Raw genomic sequence first — 14,669 nt, forward strand, 5'->3', positions numbered from 1 at the left:
TTTTCTAAATCAATTGTCAATTTTTGTCTGCTAACTACTGTATACAACTAATTTGAAACTGAGATGAAGGAAAATGCTAGGCAGAACCATTGCAGTGTATTGACTGGTATGGCTAAAGGTTCTGGTCATTCAGTTTGTAAAAGAAAGACAGCCATTTTAAATAAGCTATGATTGGCAACATACAAATCAATGGTAATTGTTCATCATTGTTGAATATGTGATCTGTCTTCCCCCTTTTTGTGTATACCGTATAGTGGAAATATCCTACCATGATACTATATTGGGTTTATACAAGAGGTTAAGGAGACAACAAAATACTGTTTACCTTTATGTGTGCATGCACACGAAAGCTCATACCAATAACAAACAGTTGGTCTCTAAGGTGCTACTGGAAGGAATTTTTTTATTTTGTTGCGACTACGGCAGACCAACACGGCTACCTACCTTTAACAAAAAAAATATATAATGAAAACACCCTATATACTCATAGACACTATTGGGTATTGGCCAAGACCCTAGTGTTCCAAGATGTCCCACTCCTGGAGCCATTGCTGCTGCTCCCCATCCTTACCCACTCTTCCACTTGGGCAAATGAGTGGGGACAGCAGTGAGGACCACCAGCAGCTATCACTGCCACTTAGTGCTCTGCGTAGTAGTCTGTGTAGTAGTCACATTTTGGCCTGAGTAAATCCAGTCAAGTGGAAGATTAGGGTTTTACCCCCATGCACTTTGCATCACTGCCAAATGCACAGAGACAAACACAGGTAACATTTTATAGAGAGATTGTTGTTAACAAGTTATTAGTATCATTATGATTGTTTTAATTCCATCCCTTTCTTTATCATGAGGTCCCAGAACAGGTTACCACAATTAAACACAATGTAAAAACAACTTAAACAACTTACTATCACAAAATAAGGTGGATCCTAAAAATATACATCTCAGATGGCAAAAGCCTATATATTGATATGAGTATTTATGAATTCTACAGTTATGTTTCAAGGCATTTTAATAAAACTCTGAAATATTATTGCAAGTAATGCACACAATTTTAATTGGGGGAAAAAATTTGCTTAAATTTTGAATCTGGCCTGCCAGTTCATGGCACACCAAGGCTGTTATTATTTTAGTGTTTCAAAGCTTTCACATCATACATCTTTAGGTAATTAAAATATGTAAGAATTTATCTATAATAGTTATTAGAATAGGTTTCATATATTACCATATGTGAAAATACAAAATGTTTCCTCCATGCCCTGTTAGGTCTACAGTTCAGTCTCATCCACTGCATTAATTGAAAACCAACTAACTAATTCCAGTAAGGATATTGAATTAAATATTCATTAAGCTTTTTAGTCATCATAATGAATTAATTATTCTGATTGGCTTTCCTCATGTGTGTTTGACCCAACAGATATCAGCCCACCAGCGCAAGGTGTGGATCACAGGCAGGTGCAAAAAGAGCTTGGGGATGTCATTGTGCGGCTTCATAATCCTGTTGTGCTAACCCCTACCACTGTCCAAGTGACCTGGACGGTAAGATTTTTGTGAATATACAGCGAAAGGTCTACTCTTTCCCTTTTAATTCCTTTTATTATTATTTCCCTGGAGACCCCCAAAAATGCATGATGAAAGCCTGTATCCCCATACATACAGCACAGCTTATAAAAATAAATGTTCATATTTTGTTTTTGAAGTTGAAAAGTAATTTAAGAAGCATAGTAACAAAAACAAGCAGCCACACACTCAGCAACTTTTACAGTAACTGCTCTTGGAATTATGCTTTCTGGCTTTTACAGTGAAAGTATGCCATTGCGCTCTCTCTCTCTCTCTCTCTCTCTCTCTCTCTCTCTCTGTGTGTGTTTCTAATGTTGGGGTTAATATAGTATTCTGTTTGCCCTGGTAAATCTAATATTTTAGTCAAAGAGAGCCGTTCTAAAGTGAAATGCACAGACATGGGATCACCTGAAGATGTACACTCAATAGAAGAAATGTATCTAGAAATATCTAAGGCTGATTGAACAGTATACTTCTATACAATATGTACCTATTAAGTGATCCACAAGTTTAGTATGAACCTTTGTAACTGGTTGTTGATTTTCTGGAGCATTTGCAAATGAAATGAAGCTCCACCGTTCTCCTGCAAAGGTATCTTTGTGCTTTGTTCCTCTTGCCAGTCTTAATTTTGTGAGTCATTTTTTCCATAAGGACAATGCACCACATACTCTTGTGCTAAGCATTCAAGTTCACACCTTTTCAGTCCTTCCAGATCGTTACTGTAACCTTACATGCAGCCTCCAAGAAAAATCTAATTAATTTTTAATTCTTTATGGTAATTATGATTAGACAATGAGAATCATGCAAGGGTTTCCGTATATACGTTTTTGTTTCACCTGAAAAGATCCAGGTGAATGAAAAGCACTGCACTGGCACAGTTACATTACTCTTTCAAAGACCGGCAGTTTCCATGACATTGCTGTACAGCACACAACATTTTAACTGCATGTTTATTTTCTTATAACAAAGATGTCTTAGCAGAATGTCTCTTGAAGCTTGCTGTAAAGCAGGAGTGATATTTACAAGATTCTTCGGCATGGATATCCTGCTGAGTGATCAAAATTAGACAGTGATATTTTAATACTTCTCTGTCCAGTTCCATGCAATGGGCCTTCTTCCCAGAAGACTCGGTTTCCTAATGACCTTTTGTAGTAATCTACTTCCTTCCTAGAAGGCATTCTCTGATTCATGCCTAAGGTAAAGAGTGGTATTTGATTCTGTAGTATGAGCTTCAGTGGTATCAAAGCCACCATCATCTTGGCATTACCTACAACATTCCTGTTCAAGCAATGATGTTTGTAAATTTGATGCTATTAGAGAGAAAGCTTCAAAATGTAGCATTTCTTTCCCCACTACTTTTGGGAAGGAATTTGCAACCATAGACGCAAAACTTATCTAGACCGCAAAATTAGTAGCTCTGTCCTTCAGGCTGTTTCCCTCTGGGGTAGCAGGTGGGGGAGGGATTACCACAGATGGGAAATCAAGACTAATTCACCAAGGAAGCACAAAGTGCAACAAGGAATATATTTCTGCAATATGAATTTTGCTATAGGCATAGGAGCAATGAAACATGGGGAAGACAATGAAACATGGGGAAGACGTGTGAAACCTAAATATTTTGGGATATATGTTATATTCATGAAAGAAATAATATAATTGTGTGCTGTAGAGCTATGGCTATCTCTAAACATTTGGGCACCCTGTACCTCAGTCCTGCACTCATGCATCTTCATTACCTTCATCAGACTCACAAAGCCTTTGTGAGGATGAAATGGGAGGAGGAGAGCCATGTACACCACCTTGAGATCCTTGGAAGATAAAGGTGGCATATAAAACAGACAGACTGACAGACATTACCAGGTGTGCCATAGAGGTAGAAGCAAAAAGCATTGAGTAGCTTACTTACAGTTGCCCCTACAGCACTGACATGGGCCTAGTATAAAAGCAAACTCCATTCAGCTAGCAGAATCCTGCCTTGTTAAGTGATTGAAGCGATATTAATATTTTAGGCAGATTTAAAGCAGAGTTGATAGAGGTCATTTGGTCACAGTCCGCTGAAATACCAAATCTTGAGAAGTCCAATGCAAGCAGTATGTGTTAGGGAGAACCAAAAGGAAGTGAGTAAAATCTCCCTTTTTGCTACTGTTCTTTCACAATGAAAAGGGACACATATTTCTTACTGCAAAGCAAAATAACAATTATTATGATTACTAATTCCAATTTACATGCTAGAGGAGAAAAGCAGTGACCCACTACCAACCAGGCAGCACACAATACCCACCAGAGACATGTGAAAATTGCTTCAGGGAGGAAACAGAAAAGGAAGAGAAAAGTCAGAGCAGCTAATTAAAAAGTTTCCAGCACCCAGGACAAAACCAATTAATTATCCAGTATCCAAAATAACAACCATATTATCCAGAGAGTGAAGCCAGGATTATTAACTTAACACAAAGACCCAGTACAAGTAGCTGGCAAATGCCAAATGAGTAATGACCCTTTATTTTTACCTTTTGCAATTTGGAATTTGGTTAGGCAGGAGACAGGCAATATGTTTTTGGCAGTCTGACTGCTGGCAGGCAACTTTCGGCCACTCCCACTTTCTGTTCTACTCTTGTTATTTCTGTCAACAGTTATTTGGAAATCCTCCCTTCTGTTGCAAAGTTTTATTGTCTGAAAATATAAATACCTTCTATATTACTACAGTATAGCATGAAGCTAACGAGATAGGAGGGAAATGATGTTGAAAAATGATACTATCAACCATCAAGGCCCTTTTATTCTAAAAAAGTAGATAATTTAATTTATGCCCAAAACAAAAGCAGAAGTTTTATAGTAACTTTCCACTCTGATACATTCTTATAATTAGATTTTAAAATACTGTTACCTCCCATTGTATGCATTTTTTATTTAATTTAAAAGTAAAAAAGAATGTTGTACTATTTCATCCACTAAGATTATAATGGAATGGGAAATTATCAGATTTAGTAGTAGTAGTAGTAGTAACTTTGAAACATTTTTTTTCTCTGAATGTTGCCTCTTGGCTGTCTCTCATAAGCTACTTTGCAGTTTGCCAAACAGAACACCTGGAATGAACATTCAAAAAGGGAGCCAAACTTGTAGGAGAATCTGAGTAGCAAGCTAATTGGTGTTTCCTCCTGCCACCTCTTGTCTATTTCTTCTGATGTAGGTGGTCATTTTGTATACCTAGACCTCACACCATTGATGAACTGTTACCAAGGAACAGATTTGCATCCACTATAAGCTATGGCCACAATCTAGCACAGTCAAAAGGGCTTTCTTAAATTAGGATTTGAGGAAGGGGAAGAGCATATGCACTTGAAAGAAATTCCTCCCTTGGCTAATAAACTTAGTATGCCATGATGTAATCACTTGTAAACTGGTTATCTGTACTACCTTGCTAGATTATAAGGAAAATCTTAGTATTCCCCTGCTGGCTTGGAGCTTTGCTCAGGTCTATGATTGCCTTGCTAAGTGGCAGATTAGCTTGCAAAGTGATTGTGTGGTAAATTAGCCCTAGGTAAAGTGGTGAAGAGACTTAGCATATATCTGTCCTGATCAGAAATCTAGGGGAATTCAAAGATTCTTCTCAACACATGGTAGGACAAGTTCTGAGGACCATACCAGGTGGTTATTGTGATACCATCATAGATTTCCAGTTGGACACATCATAATCTCTATTCACGCATAATGTCTGGATTGTAAGTAGTAGAGCCAACTGTGAAATTCTGTAAGGCTTCTTTTCATAGCAAAAATGTGATCATACAGTTGACAGTGTGACAACACAGAATTGCTAACAAAGTCAGCTCATGTTTCTCTTGTATTTACAGAAGCCAAAATTAAAATCAGTCACATTCATATCTATCGTGCTTCACTGTTCCACTTAATTAGAGAACAGCATCGATAACACATGGCCTCGCATTTTTTCAGTAACACAGAAATTATAACTTGCCTTGGATAATACATAATAGTTACTGAGAGTGACATATGATTAGCTCAGTCTATTACAAAGACCACCAAAAGTATGGAATCATTTTGAAACAGTGGATGAGTCTTTAAAACTGTTTTGTTTTTATAGTATTCATGGGTTTAACCATGCCCAATACAGCATTTTTTAAAATTTCTGATTCTTTGCTCATCCATAGCTCAGATCGGTAGCAATTTTAATGAATTTTGCATTATAGTTCTTACTATCTTTATTATGATATTAATAAATATGTACCGGTAATTAAGGAGAAATTCTTCAAATTTCAATGTGACACAGAAATTAACCTTTAATAATAATAATATTTGTTTGCAGGAACATAATATAAGAATTAAAAGTTTTGAAATTTGTCCAGAAGTTAAAAGTCTGAAAGTGGTTATTCTCAACTATATTGGGTAATTTTAGCAAGACTGTTTAGGAGATCTGGCATCAGCTTCTGGCTATGTAGAGTTTTATTGATAGAGTATTAAACATTATCTAATGATGGCAACTGTTCTATAGCTTACAAGGTACATTTAACAAAATATTAACAAAGAGGGGAACAGCCTCGATTACCATTATACTTTGACCTTACAAATACTTGTGACAGTGCTATTGCTTGAATTCGTTGCTGGTTCCAATAGTTTTATTAGCACTTTTTAGTATACAGTATTATTTGCAATCCTTTCATCCTCATAAGCAGACATGTGAGGTAGTTCATTAAAATGCATGATTTAATTAAAACTGGAGTATCTTGAAAGTCTCTGAAGTGTATACTTTCAGTGTAACATGTGTATGATGTGTGACAGCTATTTGATGGTCATTTGTGTTTAACAAGGAGAGAGTTCACAAGGTGGATGCTATTCTGTGTACATATTATCAAGGTATACATATTATACACAAAGCATGACCACTCTTGTGTTGCACTGATTGATACAGGAGTGGGTCTTGTCAGCCTGTAGTCTGCCATCTGCCTTACTAGTGGGCTAAGCAGGATCTTGATCATCCCTAGATATTGCCCATGCTCTGTTTTCATATAGGACACTGTTGTTACTAGTATACTTAGCATGCATGATAGTTTTTTGCTCAACAATGTTTAAGCGTAACATAGAACACCTGTGATATAACTGTCAGAACACGCCTTACTAAGCAAATTTGAGTTCCTTTAATGTTCTCAGAATGACTTATTAGACACATAGTGAGAATGAATCAGAACCAGATATAGTTAGTTGAACCTAGGTACCATTGAAATCAATAAACTTAGTCATGATTTTAGGTTGCATTGATTTCGAAGGAAACTAAGTTCAGCTAACTTAGTCTGAATCCATCACACATTAATCAATTGTTAATTGGAAAAAAGTTTTTGGACTTTTATATCCGTGACAACATTTTTCCATATGGAATGTTTATTTTATTCATTCATTCATATCCCACCTTTTAAGAAACCTCCTCGCAAGGCAGCATTTCTGTATCATCCAGTGGTACTGTAGACCTTTATGAGGGCTGGATATAAAAACAGATGTCACTATAACACATCAAGAATGTGCTGACAAACCACAGTTGTAAACTTCTTTGCAATTATTGCTGCTGCTGCCAGCATTATAGTACCTAGCTACTATTTAGAAACTAAAGTGACATTTGGGATCTAGGAACTGTGCAACAAAACTTGCTTTGACCCAGCACATTGTTCATTTTGTGGCCAGGATACATAACTGATATATGTAACTATGAACAGGGGTACAAATCAGGAGTGGACAGTGTTGTAGGGCAACAGAGCTTACCTTACCTCTTGACAGCTGAGTCACTGCCACTTATCAAGAAGGAGAAGAAAATAGAGAGGTGAAGCAACAGAGGTCAGTATGGTGCAAATGCACTGGTGGAACCAATTCAGCACTCTTGCTGGTATTTTTATACCAGCAAGTTCTGACTCCCCCTACCATTCCTGGTAAATAGCAGTGGCTCATATGATGGGAGGTCAGGTGAGCCCAACTATCTCACCACACCATCCACTACTGGTACAATATTTGTATTTATTTTTTGCAAAATTTAAGATCCGAATAATTTTTAATGCATATTTTAAACATACTTTTTCCAAATACACATTTCTAAGTGTGTTTTCTCTCAGGACGCACATTTGTAAACACATGTTGACACTAAGTAGGGTCAGGAAGCACAGAACTCACTGGGATAACGTTAGTCCAGGAACTGCAGATCAGGTTTGTTTGTATTATTAGAAATGACCATGATTGATTTCTTCCAACAACCCTACCTGGAAATATCGACCTTCCTTGGGAACTCTTCTGCTAATGAATGGCTGCTGGGTGTGATTAATAAAAGATGATGGAAAATTACTCTACATATCTTCAAAGCCACTTTTAGCATTTGGACCACATATTCTCTAGAGTTGAGTTCTTTCATTGAAAGAAACATTGGTACTGTATTCAGGGTCAAATCAAGCCCTGCTTCTAGGAAGAGGAAAAAACGAGGGGAAGGGATGTGTATGTATGAGAAGCAGAGGAAGTAAGATACAGAAAAAGAAAGGTGGAAAAGGATGGGGGGGGGAATAGCAGGGGAACAAATAGGTTTGAAATATTTTGTTTAAATGAGAAAAGGGAAGGTTGAGGTTAACAATAATATGAAAAAGCAACAGGGTTATTGAGAAATGAAAGCATGGCGAAATGAGAGAGGGGAGAGCGCAGGATGACAAATGAGAGAATTGTGTTGGGAAATTGGGGGGCGTTAAGGCCCTGCACTCAGGAGCAAGTGTGGGAGGAGAAGATACTTGGTTCCTGTCCTGTTCGGCAATTCAGTGCCGTATCAAAGAGTACACTCTTTGAACTTAATGGGCATGACTAACATAGGTCCATTAATTTCATTGGCATAGCTGTCAACCTTCCCTTTTTTTGCGGGAAATTCCCTTATTCCAGCGCTGCTTCCCGCTGCTATCCTGGATTGTTAGATATCCCGTAGACTGTCCCTGGGACAGGTGAGGCTGCTGATCCCTCATTTTCAAATCTGAAAGTTGACAGCTATGTCCATTGGGTCTAGCCTGAGTAGAACTTAATTGAATACCACCCTCTGCCTTCAGCAGCCAAGACCAGTTTTTAAGTTAGCACTGTCACCTGGGCCACCAGATTTTTGCAAGCCTGCCTCTGAATGTGAGCAAAGGACTTAAGCCCACTACTATAATTTAGATATGACCATTTTTAAAGCTTAAATTTGGTGGCTTAAACAAGACTATCTTAAGTCATGTAGCTTTATTCATGTTATGTCTTGGTAGGAAGACTCTGCAGAAGGGTGGGGGCTGCTGAGCATTGATGACTGGAAGAGAGCAGGGGGCGGGTTTTTCTTTATTCTATGTTTGCTGCTGTGTGAGTCTTGGACACTTTTTATTCTGCATCCATTTCTTTACATATAATAATGCAATCCAAGTATGCGGGCCTGAAGTTAATACTTAAGACAGGAAAACTTCACAGCCATCAAAGTCAAATACTAATAAGTAAGGAAGAACAAAATATTCCTTTTATTGCTGCACCGTATACCTTGAAAACCATAGGTTGTGGCTATATATAACAAACTATAGAGAGTAACTGAAAGTGTGTTTTGTAGTAAACACTTGGTTCATAAAGTATCTATGTCCGTAAAGCATTTAATTAATGAAACTCAAATGTGGATAAAAACAATTTGTCCTGATTTACAAACCCCCTTCATTTGGAAGCAGCTGCTTAATGTTCTTCTTAAAAACACAGCTTGATTCTTTCAGTATTAACAAGCTATTATTGTGAGTTATGTTCCTCCTTCAGTGCATAAATTCCCTTAAAGTGTATCTAGAGAAGTTTATAAAATGCAAGCTTAATGCTGTTGTAACATATGTTGCAAGGTTTTTTAACAACAGCAGTTTTGATGAAACATATTTATGCATTGATCTCATACATTTTATTTCAGTTTCTTGTTTAGCTTGTTGTGTGTGTTTTCCTATAATAAGAACCTCATCCCCCATTGAAGAAGTTAATGAGAAGTGTAAAGAGAATTTAGTAAAGGTAATTGATATTAGTAAGATGGCATAGGTCTTTAACCTTCCACTCATTCATTTTTTATATAGCCCAATATAGCTCTTAATTCTGGGAAATCTTTCACGAGCTAAGCAAGCTGTCAAGAGAGTGAAGAAAATCCTACTTCATCGAATCTTGACTTTCTGGCTAGAATTAACTATTCAGCCAGCTGTATACAGATATACTAAATATGCCTTGTATGTTATTCTTTTGGGCACTTTGCTTGACCACAAAGCAAACACTTTTTAGAACAAAGCAGCATATTTGTGCAAACAACCCTGTACCCCACTTTCAGTGTTTCTAATAACTGTTGGACGAGTGCATTCAATTTGGCAGTTTTGTTCATTGAACCAGGGTGGATGGGTTTTATTCCAGAACGAAATCATCTGTTTATGGAAGCTCAGAGAAAATGAAGTAAAATTCCTTCTTCACCTGATGGTGGAAATGTTTCTGTTAATATTATTGCAGGTTGACCGCCAATCACAATTTATTCAAGGTTATCGAGTCATATATCGCCAAACATCAGGCCTACCTTCCCCTTCTGCATGGCAGACCCTAGAGGCCAAAGTTCCCACAGAGCGCAGTGCTGTCCTAGTCAACTTGAAGAAAGGAGTTACTTATGAAATTAAAGTTCGGCCATACTTCAATGAGTTTCAAGGGATGGACAGTGAATCAAAATCTGCCCGTACCACTGAAGAAGGTAAATAAAAACTATTAAAGTAATAATAGGCTTGTGTGTTTTGGCGAGTTAATTACACATTGTCCAGTATGCATACGGGGCTTTCCACAAGTAGGAGTTAGCCTGTTTTCTTCAATGAAGTTGCATGTGTACACCAGAATTCCACAGTAGTCATAGACTCATAGAATTGGAAGGGAATTGAGTATCATCTAGTCCAACCGTCTTCAATATAGGAATATGCAGCTGTCCCCTACAGGGATCGAACCTGTATCCTTGGCATTACCAGTGCCACAGTCTAGCCAACTGAGCTATCCAGTCAATTGCAATTACCGGTGTCTTTGTGACTATATATGCCCCACTTACTGTGTTTTCATTCATTATATTTCTATGCATAATGGGGGGGGGGAATAGCAGGCATACTTTACAGGATGTATCAGTACCTGTTTAAATAAAAGAAAGAGAATGTTAGTAAATAGACAATTGAAATGAAGAGAAATAAATGGTGTGGTCTCTGGGATTTGTATTAGTACCATTGTTATTCTGCTAATTCATAAATTAACTGAGAAAGCGAAATTTGCAGGTGACAACAAATTCTTTAGGGTGACAGTGAAGAGGTCCACTGAACCTCCAAATCAGGTGTAACTAAAAGGTGAAATTCATGTTAGGGATCACTAAATAGATATTAAAAATAAAACAGTATTATAATGCCTTTATATTGCCCATGCTGTGGGCAATTTTGGAATACTGTGTATAAATAGTTCTGGTTGCAAACACCAGTTGTGATCTCAAATAGTTCCAGCCTCAAAAAAATGTTATAGATCTTCAAAAGGTACAGAAAAGACAACTAAAATTATCAAGAAGTTGGAGCACTTGTTTTACAGAGAAAAGCTAAAGTGCTTTGGTTCTCTCGCTTTAGAAAAAATATGGCTAAGGGAAGACTATGCAGACATTTATAAAATTATGACTGGTGTTAAGAAAGAAGCAGAAGAAGGTTCTTCCTCTTTCATAACACAACAACTTGGGGGCACTCAATGAAACTGATGGAATGTAGATTTAGGATAGCCATCCTTATTTGCACAATGCATAATCTTTTATAAATCACAAATGTGGAGATGGTTTGGGTGCTGGCTTATATGGTTTTGAAGGAAAGTCAGACAAATTGATGAAGTTATAGGTATATTCACTGATAATAAACATAATAACTAGATGAAATTTCAGAGGAAATATTACCCTGAATACCATTTGCTGGGAGGCAAACAACAGAAAAAGTCTTCTAGATCCTAGAAGCATCTGGATGGCACTGTTGCAGACAAGAGGCTGGACTAGTTATGCATGTCTTCATAGGCACACAAAAATAAGGTTAAGAAATGGTTTAACAAAACAACCATTAGACAAACTCAGTCACCCAAATAAGATTGAATTATTATTTTTTTGCATATTTTCTGTTGTTAATATAACTTATTCTAGTTTTCTCCCAGTAAAATAAAAAATAAGAACTGTAGACTTCTTGAAGACTGAGTGATGGTTTCATTAATGGCTGTTATTTTCCAGTAGTGTATGCCAGGGTATTGCACATTCTGAAGGCTACTTCTTTGTAGAGCAAAGGCTTTTAGACTGTCCCTGCCTATAGATATGTTAAACTCATGGGCCCTAAACTGTTGTGTAGATTAATGTAACCTTCAGCCACTCTGCCTCTTGGTGTCTCCTTCAGTATAAAAAAAGAAAGAAAGAAAAAGACTGTAACAAATTGTACTGTCAACAGTTAAATGTCAGATGCTGGGGGGTTTTTTTGGTTAAAGTATCTGCTTGTATAGGAGACTATTTATAGGCTTACATGCAAAAACTACTGCATTCACAAACTGTCATTGCATGGCCATTTTCTTTGGTTCCTTAATTATCTTTCTAATTATCTTGGGTTTATGCTTTTTTTAGACATAATCGCAAGAAATCTTTTTAATGAAAATGGTTCACTTCTCAGAGAAAAAGGGCAATCTTTTTAAAAGTGTCATATTTTATGCATTGATATGATTCTGCTTAAGGGAATACCATTTCAATAGAAGAAAAACCTGTTTTAGAAATGGCTTTAGATATATGATATGAGTAATGTATTTTTTCAGTCGCAGAATGTGTATTTTTAGTCAGGGAAATACTTAAAATAAGTATATCTCATTTTTCACGGAACTGAGTATCAGAGGAAATGTTTCTTCTGGGGCCTAACTCAAAAAAATCGATTTTATCACAGTCCCCCCCACCCTTTTTCCTGAAGTCCAGACATTTGTCACAATTCAGTATCCATTCATCTCCTACCTCTTTGGCCTTGTGAAAGTAACAAATGGAATCCTGTTTGGTTGTGTCTGGAAAAGATGAGCAGTGATTTTGGTGCTTTAATATCTGTGGGAAGGAACTGAGCACTGGAATAATTGACCTGTCAAGAATCAGGCATGGTGTTCTCCACAAGTCAGCAGCAAGGGAAATGAGAAAACAGTTTAAAAATGTTATTTTTCAGTGTGGTCCATTTAATAACTGCAACACTGTCAGGGAAGTGCTTTAATTTATATTATGGTGTCAACTCTTGCAGTGGTATTATACAGATGAAGATAGAACAGTTAGATTACATAGCTAGAAATTACATATTGTATTGGCATATATGTGTGTGTATAGGCATATGTGCAAGTATGTAGATGTAAAAATAGTTCCAGTTCCTCCATGCTGTCACTCAATCAAGCTTTAAACCAGATTCCTGTGTATTTTCTAGACCTTAAAACTCACATGGCATGCTGAACATTTTATTAGTAAACTTTAAAATCATGTAATTGTTTTGCTTCTTTTTTCAGTTGCATGATGCAGAAAAGCTAGAAGTCATTAGCTGTAGGTGTATTAAGTAGAAAAATGAAGATAGATGGGTTCCATAATGTGTATGCATACAGTGTTATGTGGGGGTGTACGTTGATAAACCCTATACAGTGGTACCTCTGGTTACGTACTTAATTTGTTCCGGAGGTCCGTTCTTAACCTGAAACTGTTCTTAACCTGAAGCACCACTTTAGCTAATGGGGCCTTCCGCTGCTGCCGCACCGCCACCGAGCAATTTCTGTTCTCATCCTGAAGCAAAGTACTGTTTTGGGGGGACCAGAGGCAGGCAGGTGTGGAGGACTCCCTGGTCCTGAATGGGGTAACTGTGTCCCTGAAGGACCAGGTGTGTAGCATGGGAGTCATTTTGGACTCCCAGCTGCCCATGGAGGCGCAGGTCAATTCTGTGTCCAGGGCAGCTGTCTACGAGCTCCATCTGATACTCAGGCTGAGACCCTATCTGCCTGCGGACTGTCTCGCCAGAGTGGTGCATGCTCTAGTTATCTGCCACTTGGACTATTACAATGCGCTCTACATGCGCTACCTTTGAAGGTGACCCAGAAACTGCAACTAATCCAGAATGTGGCAGCAAGACTGGTGACTGGGAGTGGCTGCCAAGACCACATAACACTGTTCCTGAACGACCTACATTGGCTCCCAGTATGTTTCCGAGCACAATTCAAAGTGTTGGTGCTGACCTTTAATGCCCTAAACGGCCTCGGCCCAGAATACCTGAAGGAGCATCTCCCCCCCCCCATCGTCCAGCCAGGCACTGAGGTCCAGCGTCGAGGGCCTTCTGGCAGTTCCCTTACGGTGAGAAGTGAGGTTACAGGGAACCAGCCTAGGGCCTTCTCAGTGATGGAGCCCGCCCTGTGGAATCCCCTCCCACCAGATGTCAAGGAAATAAACAACTACCTGATGCTTAAAAGACATCTGAAGGCAGCCCTGTTTAGGGAAGTTTTTAATGCTTGAAGTTTTACCCGGTTTAATATTCTGTTGGGAGCCACCCAGAGTGGCTGGGGAAACCCAGACAGATGGGCGGGCTATAAATTATTATTATTATTATTATTATTATTATTATTATTATTATTATTATTATTTCCTTTTGGACTGGCCAACCTATAAACCTACCCATGATAGGCCAGTTTGTGGGCAGGTCTAGGATCCACAGCCAGGGCCATCAAGGTAAGCTGCAAGCCTCTGGTGGCCGATGGTTATCACCCAAAGATCGGGCTGCAGCTGGCTAGCAGCACTGGCCCGCAACACCGCTGTGCTAGGTAAGGACAAGCATACTTCAGTACTTCAGTCACTGAGCAATGCTATCCTTCAGGATAATCCATTCCATTCTCCTCCTCTCCCATGGTTAACAGTCAATTAGCACTACTCATTCAGAAAGTTCAGTTCTCATTGCGTGTTTTGGGATACTTCCCTTGAAGTTTTCATTTTTGATTGTTTTACTAAACTTTTTTTTGTACTTCTGTACACCTCAAAACCTCTCTCTTATGCACTGATGGTGCCTTTTGGCTACTAAAAGAGAAATAGAGGGAAT

General features: G+C 38.1%; 1 protein-coding gene across 22 annotated transcripts in view; it reads left to right on the forward strand.

Annotated features, from left to right (window-relative positions):
* Positions 1-14,669, forward strand: part of ROBO2 (roundabout guidance receptor 2) — a 901,420-nt gene that overhangs the window by 808,735 nt on the left and 78,016 nt on the right. For all 22 annotated transcript variants that reach the window (XM_081907838.1, XM_081907823.1, XM_081907827.1 and 19 more), the window contains 2 exons: positions 1,415-1,536; positions 10,060-10,291. In XM_081907838.1, the coding sequence (XP_081763964.1) occupies positions 1,415-1,536; positions 10,060-10,291 (354 nt within the window). The remainder of the gene's footprint in view (positions 1-1,414; positions 1,537-10,059; positions 10,292-14,669) is intronic.

The sequence above is a fragment of the Podarcis melisellensis genome (assembly GCF_964234715.1).
Source record: "Podarcis melisellensis genome assembly, chromosome: 4".
Taxonomy (NCBI): Eukaryota; Metazoa; Chordata; class Lepidosauria; order Squamata; family Lacertidae; genus Podarcis; species Podarcis melisellensis.